The 18,264-nt window shown below is 41.3% G+C and overlaps 1 protein-coding gene across 4 annotated transcripts in view; it reads left to right on the top strand.

Moving 5' to 3' along the window:
* The first annotated feature begins 849 nt into the window (after positions 1 to 849).
* ARHGEF10 (Rho guanine nucleotide exchange factor 10) overlaps positions 850 to 18,264 on the top strand; it is a 101,050-nt gene continuing 83,635 nt past the window's right edge. For all 4 annotated transcript variants that reach the window (XM_035889908.1, XM_035889909.1, XM_035889907.1 and 1 more), the window contains exon 1: positions 850 to 924. In XM_035889908.1, coding sequence (XP_035745801.1) covers positions 888 to 924 — 37 coding nt within the window. In that variant the 5' untranslated portion in view covers positions 850 to 887. The remainder of the gene's footprint in view (positions 925 to 18,264) is intronic.

The following is an 18,264-nucleotide window of genomic DNA, read 5'->3' as shown; positions in this document are numbered from 1 at the left end:
CTCAGCCTTCTTCTGAAATATTTCTTTTCGATATGCTGTCTCTTGAGTTAGAGTGAAAATGGGTTTGAGGCAGAGCATGCTTGTTGCTTGGCGCAACAGGTCCAGTTTGTTCTTCCAGATGTTACTGGAATATCACTGTAAAGTACTGTTATGGGGAAGGAAGGAAAATTTCTCTTGTGGGTTCTGGGCTTTGCTTTCTCCCAGTGTGTATTCAGGATCAAAGTATGGGAATGCTTTGTAGCTTTATTCTTTCCCTTAAAACATGAGACTGATGGCATTTGAGAAAAGAGGCGGAAAGAGAAGGTGCTTGAGAGACAGCTCACCAGGACTTTGCTCTCCTCAGGACTCAAGCAGAGTTTTTAAGATGGCCAAAATAAAGGAAAGAAAAGAAGCAGCTGTGTATAAAGTGTGTAGTTAAAACTTGTGACTTCTGATTGCCAAATGGAGAAAAGCGTATTCAAAACTGATGAGCTGCTTAGAATTTTTCTCCCCCTCCCCTTCATGAAGAATTTGAAACAGAATATATACTCCAAACAGGCACTGAAATAACATATTTTAGTAATTTGCTTGTGATTGTCACAGTGGGAGCTACAGAGTACCAGATAGTTTGAAAACTTCATCTTTCTTCAGCTGGCTTATTGAGATCATTACAGGAATTGGCTCCAATACTGAGGGCTGTGTACATAAGAATTTGGACTAGATCTATTCTGAAGCAAGAAGGCAGGCGCATTTCCTTTCTTCCATAATGGTATTAGCTAATAGGTATGAGCTTGGCCAAACTGAAAAGGAGTGTCTTGATATTTGGAAATTATGTTCATCTATAAAACATGTTCCCTTCATTTTTGCAGGGCTTTTCAGTCTGCTAAAGGCACGGTGGATACACTAGGATGGACACAGAGGAATTCCCTCCCCCACCACCAGAAGGTAATTGAAATAGTTTGGGGTTTAAAGCCAACTCTGTTGTAACAATTTGATTTCCAAAAGTGTTTTTACCTCCCCAACACTCCCTTTCCCCATATTACCTTAGCACTTGTCTCAGTGGTATTTTGCTGAAACGTGAGCTCCTGTCATCTACCATGTCTTCTTCTTGGACCTTGCTTGCTGGTGTTGTGAGAGCGTGACGGGAAGAAACCTGGGGAACCATTGGTCCTTAAAGTCCAAATCTGCAAATACGTGTCTTCTAAGGCAACATTGGGTGGACCGTATCATCACACCTTCATCATCTGCTTTGGCAGCCTCAAGTGTTCATGCACATGGTGCCCTGTAGAGAAAAAACAAGTGAAGTCTGTGGCGCGGCCAGGATATTTGGACCAGTGTCTCAAATGCCTGGATGGATTTGTAGTCTGAATTGAGAGGACAGAGAGGGGCGAGTTGTTTTCTACTAGGGCACATGCTGCTTCCACCAAGCATACTTAATCTGGGCAATGTCTGCTGAAGGCTATACCTGAAGGACCACCTTCTGATGCTGCAGTTCTCTAGCCAGCATGCGTTCCCATGGGAAGCAGAGGGGAAGCATGCACAGCTGAACCTCTGTGTGGTCAGAGCACAGAGATTTATGGAAGAGTATTATGTATGCTGGGCTATGGAGCTGGGTCTGTAAAGTTAGTGCCCAGTGCCCCTTGCCTGCTGTATACTGGAAGCCGAATGGCTGCTTGTGTAGCCCAGGTTTCAGAGGGCATAAAGATAGGATGTACAAAGACACTGTGTCATTCCCTTTTGCATTTATGTTCTCTCTAAGATAATATGGCTATTTTTTCTCCTGTTTTCTTGTTTGTTTTCCTGTAAATGCACCTTTGTGTAGTGCTTGATACTATGTATTTTAAGTCGTAAAGGGATTTGGCTTTTGATAGTTGGATGCTGGGAGATGTCTTAGGAGAAGAACAGTATGCTTGTTCTGATCACCCCAAAGCAGAAGGTTATGGAGACATGGGTTCTAGAGACCTGTGGTTGAACCCAGTACAGCTGTTCCTATTTTGGTAGAGTTGCTAGTATAGTTTGGCTAGATAGTGACTGTCCCATAAATTTTTGCTCTGCCTCTCATATAGGACATTATTACTTATGGACTTATGCTCTGTTATATATATTGATATCTATATATATTAATGTATGTATATTAATAATATACATTATTGCTTATAGGATGTTTTACTTACTGTTCACACAGCACTTATACCGTATGAAGCCACTGAAGTATGAAAGAGGATTTGTCTTAGTTTTCATCTGTAACTCTTTAGGAATTTGGGAATTGCCATCCCAGATCAAAACTTGCTTTCTCTCTAACTTAGACGCTGCCACAGATAGAGGTCTGTTACTAGATACGACCTAGGAAACTGGGAATGTGAAAGAAGCAGAAAGTTGTGAAATCAGCATTTAATGGCTTAGATTTCTGGCTGGCATTGTCGACAGTTTTATTTATGCTTTGAGATATCACTGAGGTTATTGTTGGCAAAAAGGCTTTTCCTGTCCTTGTCCTAACCCATGTGGTCGGGTCCTTGAATTTAGCTCTGTTTTGTTTAGTGACAGTCACCGCGAAACTGTCCTTCTTGGATAATCTGTCCCCAGAGCAATGTAGTGCTGTGGGGAAGAGTCATCCCTAAGGAATCAGTATTTCTGCTTGAGCAGGGGCTGCTGTTTTTCAAAGATGGCTCATAATTGTGGCAACAGCTCCAACTTCGTGCAGCATGTCAGTGTGTGCGATACTCTGACAAAAATTCAGGGTGCTGTAGTTCAGGCTGGCTCCAGAATTCGGGTTCTTTCTCTGCAAAGCTCTTTGTGCCATGTAGAACTTAACTATGTGGATTGCATCCTTGTTTTCAGACATGTCACTCCTTAATAGGCTGGGATTAGACTTATTTAACATAAATTGAGATTCTGCTCTACCTGATCTTGTGTCGATGGATGCTTTCCCTGTCACCTCAAAAAGCTCTGCCTGAAACTATTGGAACTTGTACTTTTTTTTTTTACTTTACCATTGCTAAAGCTCTTTTAAAAAGTGTATTAATAAATAAATATCAGTAAAGATAAATTTTAGTGATTACACTAAAATGCACTTTAGCTCACTTTCTAGATAATTCTCATGAGCCATTTTGCAGGTGGAAAATGAGTGAGCATTTTAGGGCCAAGTACAACTGTAAATACACTTAACAATTAAAGGAAGGAAACATACAGGGCTTTTTTGTAGTGGCTGGGGGGTTTTTTTGGCATGCATATACACTGGCCACCCATGGTGTCTGCTCAGAAAGGATGAGCAGCACCTGCCAGTGCCATCAGCCGGCGAGCGCCTAGGTGGGTCACTGCGGCTGGCAGAGGGCCCAGGACCCTTTGATACATCAGAAAAAAAATATTTTTAGCTTTTGCATAATAATTAGAATCATAGAATCACAGAACGCTTTGGGTCAGAAGGGACCTTTAAAGGCCATCTAGTCCAACCCCCGTGCAGTGAGCAGGGACATCTTTAACTCGATCAGGTTGCTCAGAGCCCCGTCCAACCTGGATTGAATGTTTCCAGGGATGGGGCCTCCACTACCTCTCTGGGCAACCCGTTCCAGTGTTTCACTACCCTCATTGTAAAGAATTTCTTCCTTATATCCAGTCTAAACCTACCCTGGTTTAGTTTAAAACCATTACCCCTTGTCCTGTCACAGCTGTCCCTACTAAAAAGATTGTCCCCATCTTTCCTATAGGCCCCCTTTAGGTACTGAAAGGCCACAATCAGGTCTCCCCGCAGCCTTCTCTTCTCCAGGCTGAACAAGCCCAACTCTCTCAGCCTGTCCTCATAGGAGAGGTGCTCCAGCCCCCGGATCATTTTTGTGGCCCTCCTCTGGCCCCGCTCCAACAGTTCCATGTCCTTAATTCTAAAATCATGAACTGGAGCCACAGATGAAAGCACTTGCTTTTTTTTTTTTTTTTTTTTTTTTTCCCCAAAGTTCTTGTGACATCACGGGAATTTTTTCTTTTACCTATTTATTGTCCTAACAAATGTTGGTGTAGTATTGAAAGTCACATTGGTTTCTTTCCATTTACAGGTGTATAACTTGCACTGTAAATCCCAGTTTTATTCTTGTCAAGTAGGTTTTCTATGGTTTTGACAAGCAACTCCCACAAATTTATTAGTTTCAATCCTAAGATATACAAAGGGGAAAAATAATGGTAAACCTTCATCTTTGTCATGGGGATGTCGTGAGAATGTATATGAAAGGTATGCTATTAAATTCATGTTAAATGATGTCTGTTCAATAGCAATAACCATCTGAATCTACCTTGTTTAAGTTAATAGTAGACCTTCTTCTGTCACTTCTTGGTAGGGAAAAACTATATGCAATAAAAGAATGGAAGATAACATACTTTTATTTGTTTCATGTATTATGCAACATATCTGCTCATAGCTGTTTGGACATTCCGTTCATGCATTGTTAATTAGGCAGTGACAAGCCTGTGCTAGTTAATTCCCTTACCCCAGAGCAACTTCAGGTACTGAGGAACTTTAGAAAATTAATGCCTGTATGCTCCCCTCCTCCAGACTACTTTAAAAAGAGATTCTTCTTCTAGCCATGATTAAAAATTCCCTAGCATTTTTCTCTGTATACTTTGAATGAATGTACGTGTTAGCAGCCAGGGAGCGGTTGGAGGGAGAGAGAGGCAAAGGCTTCCTTGGCTAAGAGCATAATCCAAAAAACTGCTTCTGACACTTGAGATGATAGTACTAGCTCATGTTCCCTTCTTCAGTGTGTCTGTGCATATGAGTTTATGCATGAAGGGCTGCTATTTTAAGATTTCATACATAAAAAATTTCCGTGGCTATTTTGTAAAATAAAATAGAGGTTGATTCTTGTTCTCTCTATCAACAAAAAATATCCTTTTTCAAAAGCTAAATGAAAATGGCAAATTTTATCACAGCTGTAAGTTATAATTATGTTTTTAATTGGTTGTGGTAATGGAGTGTCCTTAACCAAACCCATTTAGACAAGAAAAGGATATGCTATGGACTGCAGACTATGCAGCGAAGAATTAAAAAGCTGATAATTCTGAGAATCGATGATCACATTGTGCTTCCCCTGTAAAGGAGTCATCTTCACGCTGTCCAGCTAGGACTGGAGATGGGATGTTTAATGCTGGGGCGGTGTTTACGTGTGATGGCCTGTGCTTGTGCTATTACTGCTTTATTAGGAGATGTGGTCTCTGGCTGTTTTTCATTACATTACTTGAAAAACACCTTATGATCTTGCAAGGTGGAAGTCCTTTTCTTTAAGTGAGGGTTTTGGGGTTGTTTATTGGGGCCTGTTTCAAAAGGAAAACCAGCTTTGTTTGCCCCGCAGGATGGATACCTGACAAACAGCTTCTTGCCCTAGGGAAGATTGGGTGTGTGTGTGCTCCCTGTATCAGATAGGCTTCTGGTTTTGCATTTTCATCTCTGAATGTCTCTCTCTCTCTCACTATTTCTGGTACATGGCACTACACCTCATATGATTTCTCTGTGAAAACTATTAGAAAATATTGGGTGTATTTCCTCATACCAAGTGTACTTGACAACAATACATCCCAGTTGTCCTGTGCTGAGTTGCCTTTTACAACAGTTATAAGACCTAAAATAAGCTTCAAGATCTGTTTTATAATTAATTGAGTCTATCAAGGTAGGTTAATATATAGTGATGAGATTTGGAGTATGGCTGCATCGCAGTACAGTTCTTGAATCGTCAACAGACGGTATATTTTGTTTTCCTATTAAAATTTTGAAGTGGAATACGGAAATTTCAGTGTTCATACAAGGACATTGTGAGGATGAACTTGATAGCATACTCTTCATATTACTGCCAAATACTCTCCTTATCTGCAAGAGAATCCCTTGTAAGTCTTCATTTGGGAAGCGTGAGGTGCCCTTAAAGACAAGTTGTAGTGGAGAGCTGGATATTCACTCACCTACATCGCTGCCCCCAGTACTGCGGGTAAAGCTATGTCAGAAACGTTGTTCTGCTGAAGTTTGGGGGGTGATTGAAGATGTTCTTCAGTGGGATGAAATTGGTTTTTTTAAACTGGAAGCAGGCTGAGGGTATGTCCTACACACCGATTGTAAAAGTATTTTATATGCCTTTTTATCCGAATGATCAGCCCTCTAGGGCAGTAGGTGGGATATTTCTTTGTTCCTGATATAGAGAGACGTAGAGCAAGGAGGCCAGGGACTTAAATTTGGATATCCTGTATGTGATCGAGTGCTGTGATTGTGTCTTTCCATGGTTATTTTTTGTCGTTTGCCTGCCAGCGCCGGAACACTAAAATAGTCGTAGTTCCTCTGTCCCTGAGAAGGAAGTCTGGCTTGAGTCTGAGGGTAAGAGGAACAACTACACTCTCATAAAAGTTCCCATTGGGTTGACTTTTACATAGTCTAGCAAAACAAACTTAGAAATTTTTTTTTATTAACCCTAGTGGGAGTTGCTGGACGGCTGCTGTGTTTCACTGTAGAGACAACTGTATTTCTCTGCTAGGGGAACTGCTTTTTATTGTGTGTGCTATATATATTTCTTTCAGATTATTTAGTTACCTTCTGTGCTGTCTAGTGAATGATTTGATCGTTTATTTAGGTTTTAACTGTTCTAACAAGCTGATTTTGTGACTGAGAAAAGTAGCAGTTAAATTGGGGCTTTTATAATATTGACAAGGAAAGCGCTTGTATGTTTTATGATTTAGTTTATGGAAGCGAAGAACACTGCAGGGACATAGGCATGTATTTCGGACTAATGTAAAATAAAAAGATGTTACTATGAGGGATTGAAATAAGAACACTGCTTAAATTAAACTGCAGCTATAAAGGGGGTTGGTCTTGGGCTAAACGGCATTGTTTGTTAGATATCTATTTTCAGCATACAGACAGTTACAAATGATGGTAAAAGGGGAGCCAAGATTTCAGAAGAATGAGAACAGAATATGAATTGTAGTTATGAATGGTCCCTTGTTTTTGAAGCTGGCAGTAGCTTGCTGGTGTCTGACATCCCATCTGTAACAGAACGATTTATTTATTTCTAAAGATCACATTTCTCTCAGTAAATAAAGGAAAGTGCATTGTTTAAGGTAAGGATCAATTATTTTGTGTGACAATTCAGACAAGCTGTGTAACAAAGAGTAACAAGAAAATTCCCATTGCAAAAATGCAGCTATGGTGTCACATGTCACTGCTAATGATGTGGTTTTTCTTCTAGCCAAGTGTATTTGAGTGTTGGGAAAAACAAGAAATAGAAAGAACATAAATAGATTAATTAAAAACTTATTTCTGTTTTTAGCATCTACAAAGAAAACGCAGTTGACATAGATGTAATTATATCTTGCTTTGTTCTGAAGTGATTCAGTAAAATCTTTGCTAGGTGTTTATAATGTGTTAAATGATTAGATGTGATTCACTGTCATAGATTTCTGAGAGGTTGACTTAATCCTTTTGATAGTATTTGATGTTTTCTTTCTGAATAATAAGTTGTAGGGTGGTTTGGTTGGTTGGGGTTTTTTTCCCTGATTCACTCAGCTGCTCTGTAAGGTGACTTTGCTGTTGGACTTGTTAGCTCTGCGCAGCGACAAGGGCCAGACACGTTGACCAAAAAGAGCGATTGATGGTGAGATAAAGGGCTTCCAAGGGATGGCAGCGAAACTTTATCTTTGGTCTGGAGTAACCGGTATTGCTTGCCTAAAGGGCAAACAAATTGTAAAGGAATTTGTACTGATTTTTGGGTATTCTTGCAATGAATATTTGTGTAAGCTAAGTTCTGAAATTGTCATTTCAACCAGTGAGCCAACATGTAAGAAGTGTGAATTATTTTTTTCTTTGCTTCTTTTGCCTTTTTAGCACTTCTATCTATCATTAACTGGCCAGGATAAATTGCTGTCAAATAACTGAGGGGTTTTTTGGTTTGGGTTTTTTTTAATTCCGATTCACTGATCCCGGTAAATATTCACTAACCATGCCTAAAGCCTCTGTAATGATTCTACTCTGGAGTTTACGGAGAGATTAACGTTTTTTATACATTGTTATAATTCTTTTATCTTGTGCATGAGCACAGGTAAAAACTTGTTTGCATTATGGTAAGTTAAATAAAGCCTCTGAATTATTGAATGAAACATTTATTAGGTGCTGCTTGCTTTTGTCGCAGAGAGGAACTGAAACTATGCCGAGCGATCTGAGGAAGACATATGGGATAAACATTTTTGGGGGAAGAACCCTCCAACCTCCTATACAAATTTGCTTTTTTCTTCCTCGTTGAACTAATGTTTCCAGGAAATACAACCTTGTCATAGTTTCATTAAAATGAATACAGCAGATTACTTGGTCTGTCAGACAAAGAAGGATTGTCGCAGGAATACATCTCATTGTTAAATAGTCTGTTGTTAAGCTCAATAACTCTGCTTAGGTGAAAGCATAATAGTTCCCGAAAAATCTTTTGTTATGCTGGTACGAGTTCCTCTGGGGGCTGGAAGGAGGACGTGCATGCTCCTGTTCCGCAGGGATGCTGACACTGATGGGCAACTTCCCAGTCTCTGTTTTTCTCAGTTCTGTATGTTGCAAGGAGACAAAGAGAAATCCAGGTGCTGATGCAAAATGTTGCCCTGGGAGCAGTGAATTGGTAATGTGTCCGGAGCATCTTAGCAGTCTCCTGTATTGCAGAGGAAGGTGGAAGTAAAATTAACTTTGGCTGGGACTGCTTTTTCCCACTTGCATATCTGATGGTGACCCACTCATGTTTGCACATGAGGAATGCTTGCCGGCCAAATGCTTAAGAAGACTCTGTGTTGGAAGCAATTCCTTCCTGACTTCCATGTGGACTGGCTGAAGCTCTGAATCATGAAGTTTTGGTGTGCTGGTTTTGGCTGGGATAGAGTTAGAATCATAGAATCATTTATGTTGGAAAAGGTCATCAAGTCCAACCATTAACCTAATACTGCCATTAATTTTCTTCATAGTAGCTGGTATGGGTCTGTGTTTTGGATTTGTGCTGGAAACAGAGTTGATAACACAGGGATGTTTTAGTTACTGCTGAGCAGGGCTTACGCAGAGCCAAGGCCTTTTCTGCTTCTCATGCCACCCCACCAGTGAGTGGGCTGGGGGTGCACAAGAAATTGGGAGGGGACGCAGCTGGGACAGCTGACCCTGACGTGCGGACACAGACTCCACAATCTGTAAGATTGTAAAGTAGGTATGTTTATTCAGCGCTGGGCAGCACGGGGGGTAGTCCCACCAAAGTCGTGCGCACCTCCACGTGGCAACTTGCCCTGTTTATATGTAGCAAAGTGTTACATGCCGCTAGTAACCCCTTGTTCTTGCGCAGACTCAGTTGCTTTGCTCTTGCCCAAACTACAGGGTGTTCTTATCAAGAACTGTCCTTCGTAAGGAGACGCAAATCTTCCTGCGTCAGTTAGTTCACACAATAGTTAGCAAAACATTTGAGCATTATCTATCAATTTGATTCTCTGGGCTATGCAGCAATCTAGACAATTATTACGCAGCATCTTATCTACTAAGATTCCCTTAACCCCTTTTCTCAACCCCACCTGACCAAAAAAGGGATATTCCACCATGGGGGAGTGAGCGAGCGGCTGTGCGGTGCTCAGTTGCCAGCTGGGGTTAAACCATGACATTCGGTCATGGCAGTTGTTTTTGGCCAACGTTGGGGCCAAGGCTGGGCTTCCTTCTCCCTCCATGGCTAACAAAAGGAGGAGATGAGAAGGACTCTGAGGCTGATGAACTGAAAGGTCCCAAGGAAACACCACAGCTGCCCAGCTCAAGCCAGTGTCCACTGGGGTGAGAGAATTTCTGGTAGAAGTTGTGTTAAAAGGGTGTTGTAAAACAGGATTTTGGAGAGTTCAGTTAGTGACACTTGATGTAAGAACTGATTTTTTCGTGAGTTTGCTTGAATTCCACAGGTATACTTTTTTTGAGCTATAACAAGACCATAGTATGCTAGGGCAAAGAAGAGCAAGATGTGTTAAAGCAAATGCTAAGAAAGGGGATGCTATAAAACTCCTTCCCCATTAGCTGTTGGAGTAATGGATTTGTCAAACTTTGCATACATTACATTTTGTTTACAAATCAGGCTTATCAGTATGGTGCTCTGTAGGCTGGGAGAAGGGGTAACAGCAGAAATAAGTAGGTGAGAAACCAGCTGAAATCCAAAATATTTCCAGTATTATCCTGGATTTACAGGACATAACCATTCTGTTCTAGTCTAGAAATTGTTCTGTAGTAACAGATGCTATAAGTTGCTGTAAAAGTTGATTTCTAGATTGTTTCCTTGTTCAGACTACATTGAGGAGAAAACACAAATAGTTAAATCTAAGTTATTTTTAAGTCTGTGAACAGGTTGCATGCAGTGCTCTGGGAGTGTTAGATGGAGTTATTGCTGGGAAAAACAAACCTGTGGCAGTGTGTCCAAAAAAAGATAAATTGATCCCTGAAGCTATGTGCATCTGAGCCCCGCCTGGGCCGTTCCCACGGAAGGAGGCTGAGCTTATGAACGCCTCCGGTGCCGATAAACAAATCAGATGCTTTTAGGCGTCCAAAGTGCCACTTTTGGGAGTGCTAGCAAGTTTTGACACTTGCTTCAGTATTGACATTACTAAATAAAGGGTTGTCCAACCTGTGCTAATGACCCAGAATTTATGCATCCATTTGCCTAAGTCATCTGAAGGCTTAGTTTGGACCGTATGTGCAGTTGCTGGCAAGGTAGAGAGAAACCTGATCAAAAAATGAAGTCAAATCCCTTGCTACTTCATATCCAAAATGTGCCAGCCTGGTAGAAAGATGTTGCTAGGCATGATCCAAGACTTAGGATACTTAAGCTTTTACTCTGGGTGGGTTTCAGCTCTTTTTAATATGATACACAGTTGTATGTACCTGGACCGTACGTTTTCTTCCCTGTAGAAGTGGGATCTCATGCTCCCTCCTTCTCGCCCCCGAAGCCTCTTTCTGCCACTTTCTGCTTCATGGGACTCCCAATTAGTCTTAAAGCCCTTTCAATCTGAGGTATTATCAGATGATACAGCAGTTTCATGTTGCTAATTGGAATTAAGCAGACTGTATTAGAGAAATGCATATTCCTCAAAGCATTAAACAGTAATTGCTTCAATGTAAAAAGTAATTATTTGGAAAACTAGATATTAATAGATGCCATCTGCTAGAAAAAAATATAAAGAAATAAAGAACAAACCAGACTGCTCTCGCTGGTGGAAAGTTCCTTTAAAATCGTTGTTTTTTCACACATATATTGACTACGTGGTCAAAACTACATTTCCTAGAAAATTTTCCTTTCCATAGAATCGTTTAGGTGGGAAAAAACCTTTAAAATCATCAAGTCCAATTGCTAACCTAATACTGCCATTCCACCACTAAACCATGTCCCTAAGCACCTTGTCTGCCTGTCTTTTAAATACCTCCAGGGATGGGGACCTGACCACTTCCCTGGGCTTGACAACACTTTCAGTGAAAAAGTTTTTCCTAATGTCTAACCTAAACCTCCCCTGGCACAACTTCAGACCATTTCCCCTCGTCCTGTCTCCTGTTACCAGGGAGAAGAGGCCGACCCCCACCTCGCTACAGCCTCCTGTCAGGCAGTTGTAGAGGGCGATGAGGTCTCTCTTCAGCCTCCTCTTCTCCAGGCTAAACAACCCCGGTTCCCTCAGCCGCTCCTCATAGGACTTGTGCTCCAGACCCCTCACCAGCTTTGTGGCTCTCCTCTGGACGTGTTCCAGCACCGCAACGTCTTTCCTGCAGTGAGGGGCCCAAAACTGAACACAGTATTTGAGGCTCAGCCTCACCAGGGTTTGTTTGTTTGGTGTTTGTTTTTTTTCCTCCACATGACACTTGTATCCTTTAGTTAGCTAACACGTGTCATCCCTGCACTGCCTGCGCCAGATACTTTATTTTCCCAATGACTTTGAGTCCTTTTGCTGTTTGATTTCTGTTCTATTAAAGCTCTCTGGTTTTCCCATTCCCTGTGTGGAGTGTCCACTTGGTGGCACGTTGTAGGCGAGCTCAGCAGTTCGTGTGCCCTGTAGCTGAGGCTGAGCCCGGTGACGCAGCCATCGTCGTCACCCCTCTCTACCAACAGACACGTCAGACAGCAAGGTAGCTTTTGTGTTTTGACTACTATACCTCGTGTTAGGTGCCTGGTGGCTTTTATACTATTTCAAACTGTTAACCTTGGTATTACTAAGTGTGAAGTGTATTAGCATTCCTTTAATACTGATGGAAACCTTAGTAGCCTTTAATATGGATAGATGTTTTGCATGATAGATCTCTATCTGTGCTGAATTTATGCAGTTTTCCAAATAAGGGCTGTACGTAATTTCCTTAAAACATCTCCTTTTAAGGGCTTCACTTGCTGCAATCAGCAGCATTTCTTAGTGAAATTTTAATGGCAGAATCTAGTAATATGGTGCTGAGGTGGAAAAGACCTGCTTGTCCAAGGACTGGGCTTGGTCTATGTTTCTGACCATGGCAGGCAATACCAGTGTCACCAGTGTGCAGAGTATGAAGGCAGTTAAAGTAAATGGTCACAAAATGCTCATTTTTAGACAGCAGCCTTTCTGATTATATCGTAGCCAGCACTGAAAAGCATTTTGTGGAGTTACGAGGGATACAGATCTTGCTGGTGTTGCTGTTACTCTTGCCAGCCTAGTTCATGTGCAATGATTTTATTTTAGACTTTCTGTTTTTTTGCAGCTCAGTTCTTTTAAATGTTAGCTAACTTTAAGCTTAATTTTTAGCACTGTGAGTAGTTTGTAAGGTTCAATGTTTTTGGTATTTTTAAATCTTTCCTAACATCCACAGATCTGGGCTGTATTTCAAGAAATAACATTCCGTAGTTTTCAGCACGCTGTTGTTAGCGGTACCTCTCTGAAACTTGAGCAGGCAGATTCATCGTTCTTTTGACTTCAATTTTGAGTTTGTTTTTTATCCAGAAGAATAGTATCTGTTGTGTGTGCTTGACAGCATAATTAGTATGTAATGTGTGTATTTATGAAATACTAAAGAGGCATTTTTACTTATTTCTTTGTTTATTTGCAGGGAGAGCCTGTTAATTCTTGTGGTTTTGCTTTTGTTTCCATCACTGGAAACACTTTTTGCATGAGCATGTGCTGTTTAGTTTTGTTGGGTGGTTTGTTTTTCTTTTTTGTAGCTGTTTTCCAGAGTGCCTTGTAATGGTGACATTGTGGTCGCACTTTGGATGCATGCAGGAGCAGTGTGTAATTAGCAGCACGCCTGTACCGCAGGGACCTGGGTTTCCTGCAGCGCCAGCTTAGTGCAAGTGAAAGGGCAATGAAAGTCCTTGGCTCCGATCTGCTTCCCATGGGATGGAGTTCTCATCCATGTGGTTTTGCATACACAGTTTTGCTTTAGACTTTTTCTTTCGCCTGGCAAAATAGACAGTTTCCACCTGCGTGACTGTACGAGGACCTGATCTATGGATGCCAGCGGTGCACTGGCAAACGTCACACTGTGACTTGGAGGTGTCGGTGAATGGCAGTGTTTGCAGGAGCAATTGCTCTTAAAGCCAGCCTTCCTCTTGATGGGGTCTCTCCTGCCCTGCCCGGTTGTTCTGCACATCGTCACAGAATCACAGAACGGCAGGGGTTGGAAGGGACCTCCGGAGATCATCCAGTCCAACCCCCCTGCTGAAGCAGGTTCACCTAGAGCAGGTTGCACAGGACATTGTCCAGGTGGGTTTTGAATATCTCCAAAGAAGGAGGCTCCACAACCCCTCTGGGCAGCCTGTTCCAGTGCTCTGTCACCCTCAAAGTAAAGAAGTTCTTCCTCATAATCAACTGAAACCTCTTCTGCTTCAGTTTGTGCCCATTGCCCCTTGTCCTGTCACTGGGCACCACTTAGAAGAGTCTGGCGCCATCCTCGTGACATCGTGATGTCTTGCCCCTCTCCCTGTGCAGGTGCCAATAAAGGTGTCATTTGGGGAAGGCAGAAGAGGGATGCGTAAGCCAGGTACCAGAGCGAAAGCATATTTCACTTCAGTTTTCTCTCCTGATACTGAAGACGTCTTGGTCGCAAGTGGGAGATGTGAGAAGGTAGAAAATACCGTGTTGATTTCTAGCTGTAGGAATGCAGTCTAATCAATGCTAAAAAGCTGCAAGAAGAGAGAGGCTATCCAGTGGCAACTGAGTCTTGGAAAACCTTTTTGCAAGTTTCTGCTGAATATGAATCAATTGTCATTTTCCAAAGGTTTACAAGTTGGCCAAATCGGTGAACTTTTGCAGGCACAAGTGTTTCCTAGCACAAGGTTCACCTTCCTGACAAATGCCAAGCCCCTGCTCTGAAATTTCACCTGAAATAAAAGATGAACAGCTCAAGAACATGTTCATCATGGGGCACAGTCAGCATGGTATGTTTGGGCCCAAATGGCTGGTTTTACAAAAGTAATGATAACTTCAAAAATTAAGTTATTTCCTGGTATCTGTGCACTTCCATTTCTTACTTCTCTCTAGTGCCTTGTACGTTTATGTAAGGAGCAGGGCAGATTTTAACTCGTTAGAAATAAACGTCTGAAAAGGCAGGCATAGCTCACCTGAGAAATCCCTGGATTGTATCAAGGTTAAATAATAAGCAGTCAGATTGCTATGCCTGGCTGTTTGATTTGTAACCTTTGTAAGTTACCAAATTTTATAATACCTAAAACCTATAAGTATTCGGAGATATTAAATATTTTTTACTGAAATGTTTTGCGTATTTCAAGATACTCAAGAATTTTCAGAAAGCCAAAGTATTTGGGGATTCTGTTTGAAGGAAGTGGGGGGTGGTCTATGCAGTCCCAAGTGTCTTATTGCAAGCCAAAATACGCAAGCAAAAAGGATAAACATTTTAAAACTGCACATTGGAATAAGAACAAGCAAGTCCTGCCAGTCATGAAGTCTTTCAAATATAATAGATGTGTTTCTTCTTTTTTTTTCCATAGTTCCCTGCTAACTTTAATTTAAAAAAAAAAAAGACTACAGCGGTTTGCAAGAATGACATTCCTAATTATACAGAGGCTTTACTTTGGTTTCTAAAGATATTTTTCAGACCTTACAACATAATATAAAATATTCATATTTCTTGATGGCAGTGTGCCTGTTTATGTCCAGGGATTCCAGGTTTGTTGTTACCATACTCCAGACTGCTGAACTGTTCCTGCTTGGGTTCTGTTTCTTTTTTCCTTTATCATGGTTTTCCATGGTAGAAACCCAGTTGACTTCTGCAGGATCATCTCTTGATTTACACAGTTGCGAGGGAGGACAGAGTTTTGGGGTGCTTTTTTTTTATTTCCTGTGTCTTTGCGCTGTATTCAAAGTGCCCTTGATAGTAAGTGCAGAGCTGTTTTGTCTATCTCTGAAATAAACTGTTGAAGAAAACTATTAATGAAGCTTCAGTAGCTTAATCTCTGCGTTAATTTTGATGTCATTCTTAAACTTCTAACTCTTTAGCTGTATGACATTGAACAATAAATAGTTTAAAGGAAATGAATGGGAAAGCAGATGGTGCCAAGAATGCTTTGCAATTGGCAGAGCAACCAAAAATTGTTTAAATTTGCTTATGCCCCAGCAGGTCTCTGTAAACACACCCTAAGTTAGCTTGTTTTTGAAGTAAACTGAAGAAAAAGTCATTTCACTGAATAACACACCACAAAAAAAAAAGTCATAAATGTGTGCTGTGCTAACAATTATGAGTATATATTCCTTTTTCTAAATTCGCACTTTCACACTTTATTTAACTGGAAGGCAATTTTTCCATTGTATCTGATTTTTTTTTTCCATACTTTAAAACTCCAGATAGAAATATTTAGAAATGCAAGAATTTCCCTGAAGCATTTGCAAAGCAAATGCTGCAGATTGGTATTGGCATAAGATGAAAAAATTTAATCAGTTATTGTATTCTCATTGCTCAGGTTGGCACACATAAAGTTGAGGGTATGAGTAGTGGTGAAAGGGCAGATTGGATTTTTAGTAACTAATTATTTGAAGGAATTCCAGGCAGACTCTGTAGTGCTAAGCAGTCTGTGATCATTACTTTGGTGAAAAAACCCTGCATTTATAAACTATGTAAAAAAAAAAAAAAAAAAAGGCAGTTGTCCTCTATGTGATAGGAGGGGGTTGTGTGTATACACCTTTGGAAATCCCGCCCCCCCCAGTTTTTCTCTGCAAGCACAATTGCCTGGAAATGCACTTTCTGGTTTGATCCTCTTGATTTGCAGTTAAAAGGTTGGAGGAACTGGGGCTTTCTTCGCGAGATTTTGCTGGATCAGTGCTGGTTTCTTGTAGCCAGATTCTGCCCAAGTGTAACTATGCTGGGTGTCTTCCTGACTTACTGTAGTACTTCCCAAGTGCTTTCGTGTGTTGAGTGTGTGTGTTGTTTTGACATAACACAAACAACAGGAGAAAAATTACATATTTTCAAAAGTGTAGTTATTCAAGATGTCTTCTGTTGTATGACATAATCTGTATTTATCTGCCGTGCTGAGCAGCTCTTCAGTTGAAGCAAAAAGCACCCCACGCTCTCTTTATTTCTGTAAATACCTTTTACATCAAATGAGATAGTCGGCTGTTGAGATTAAAAGCTTAAAGGAGAATATTTTTATTAAGTATGAGACTGAAGGTATCAGTAAATTTAAAAGGTTAAAGTTGATATCTGCAGAATTAAGCAAATGCAGAAGTGATGCAAAGCTGGAATACAGTTTTAAAACTTTCTGTAGTGAGGGTATTTGTCTCCAGTCTGCCCTTTCTAAAGGACATGTAATCTGAGAGAGTTTTTTTTTTTTTTTTTTTTTTTTTGCCTGTTTTGTAATCCACTGTCCCATCAGTGATGCAATTTAGGGGGTCTTTCCAGGCTGTAGTGCCCAGTTACAGGGTTCTGCGCCTTGTTTATTTCTGACATGAAGTAAATGGTTATGAACAAACAAAACAGGGCAGCATTAACAGCCATAACAGAAAAAAAATCATGTGGCACCTTCAATTTTGCTTCTTTTACCCAAGTTGAGAAAATCAATTCCTGTGTTAGGATTTCTCCCCATGATCAGAAAATAGAGGTTGGTTGCTTTCTTAGGGGGAATGGGGAGGTATGTTGAAGGGAAATTATGCATTGGTTGACCAGGTTTTGGTCCTGGGTCCTGAGTCATTGCTTTTGCTTTCAGTGCTCAGATTACATTTTCTTGCCAGTGGCAGGTCTTGTCTGTCTCTGACAAATGGCACTGCGCTGGACTTGAGTGCCTGGGGAACTGCATCAGTGTAAAAGTGCTGGAGTTAGAGAGTTATCAGGCATCTGATACCTGAGGTACTTCATATGACACAGAGAGAGCTTCTGGATCCAGAAGCTCCCTCACCTAGCAGCCATGAAAGCTCAGAGGTGCCTGCTGCTCCCGTGGCACTTCCCTGTGCGGCTCGGATGTTTCGTAAGCATTACACGCTTTTGCTTTTGCCGATGTCTAGAACTGACCTCCAGCCAGCAGGTGGGTTCATGGCTTGCAGCTGAGCCTCACTCCGGCAGCACCTCAAGTTCCTGAATCCCGCAGAAATGATCAATTCATTACAGTAACCTCACCTTCCCCCTCCTCCCACCACATGAAGTGCAGACAGAGCTACTTTATGTTATTTGAAGTGGTTGCTGCTGTGGTTTGCTTACATAGTACGGTGAGAGGAGTGGCGGATAGCAGTGCACGTACAGAAAACGTTGTGGGTTTGTGGCTGTTACCTGCTTGCAACAGCCACCTTACTTACCTGCCTAGCCTGCATCCCTAACCAACATCTCACACACTGGTAATCACAAAAAACACTCTACTCAGTATTTCACAGTACAGAGATACACTGAAAAGGTAAAGAAGCTGAAAAAAACAGAAATAAACCACCACCACCCGCCTTGTCCTTCTGTTCCCCATTACTGTCAAACAGCAAGTAGTACAAAGTCTAGTCAGGCGGATGCTGAATCGGGAAGAATGCTGTGATTGTCGTGAATCACGTGGGAGGGCTCTGCAGGATTTTTGCCTTTTTCGGGGGGGGGGGGAATACTGCTAGCGGACAAAAGCAAAAACTGAAAGCCCTAATTCCAAAGGCTGAACTCTTACAGAAGGATTTTTAAAAAGCATCAGAATTAAATGTCCTGCTGCCTCAGCCATAAACCATGACAATAAATGCCAGGATAACCCCTTTTTTGTTCCTTACTGTTTTTGCAATTAGTTCACTTTTTCTCCTACAGAGAGGCTGCATGAAAGATCTTGTTATTTGTAGCTGTGATAAAATATGCTGGCTCAGCCT

This window comes from Egretta garzetta, unplaced genomic scaffold (genome assembly GCF_000687185.1).
Source record: "Egretta garzetta isolate BGI_Z169 unplaced genomic scaffold, ASM68718v1 scaffold62, whole genome shotgun sequence".
In the NCBI taxonomy this organism is placed as follows: domain Eukaryota; kingdom Metazoa; phylum Chordata; class Aves; order Pelecaniformes; family Ardeidae; genus Egretta; species Egretta garzetta.
Note: the sequence above shows the minus strand (reverse complement) of the source record. Positions and strands in the feature narration are given on the sequence as shown.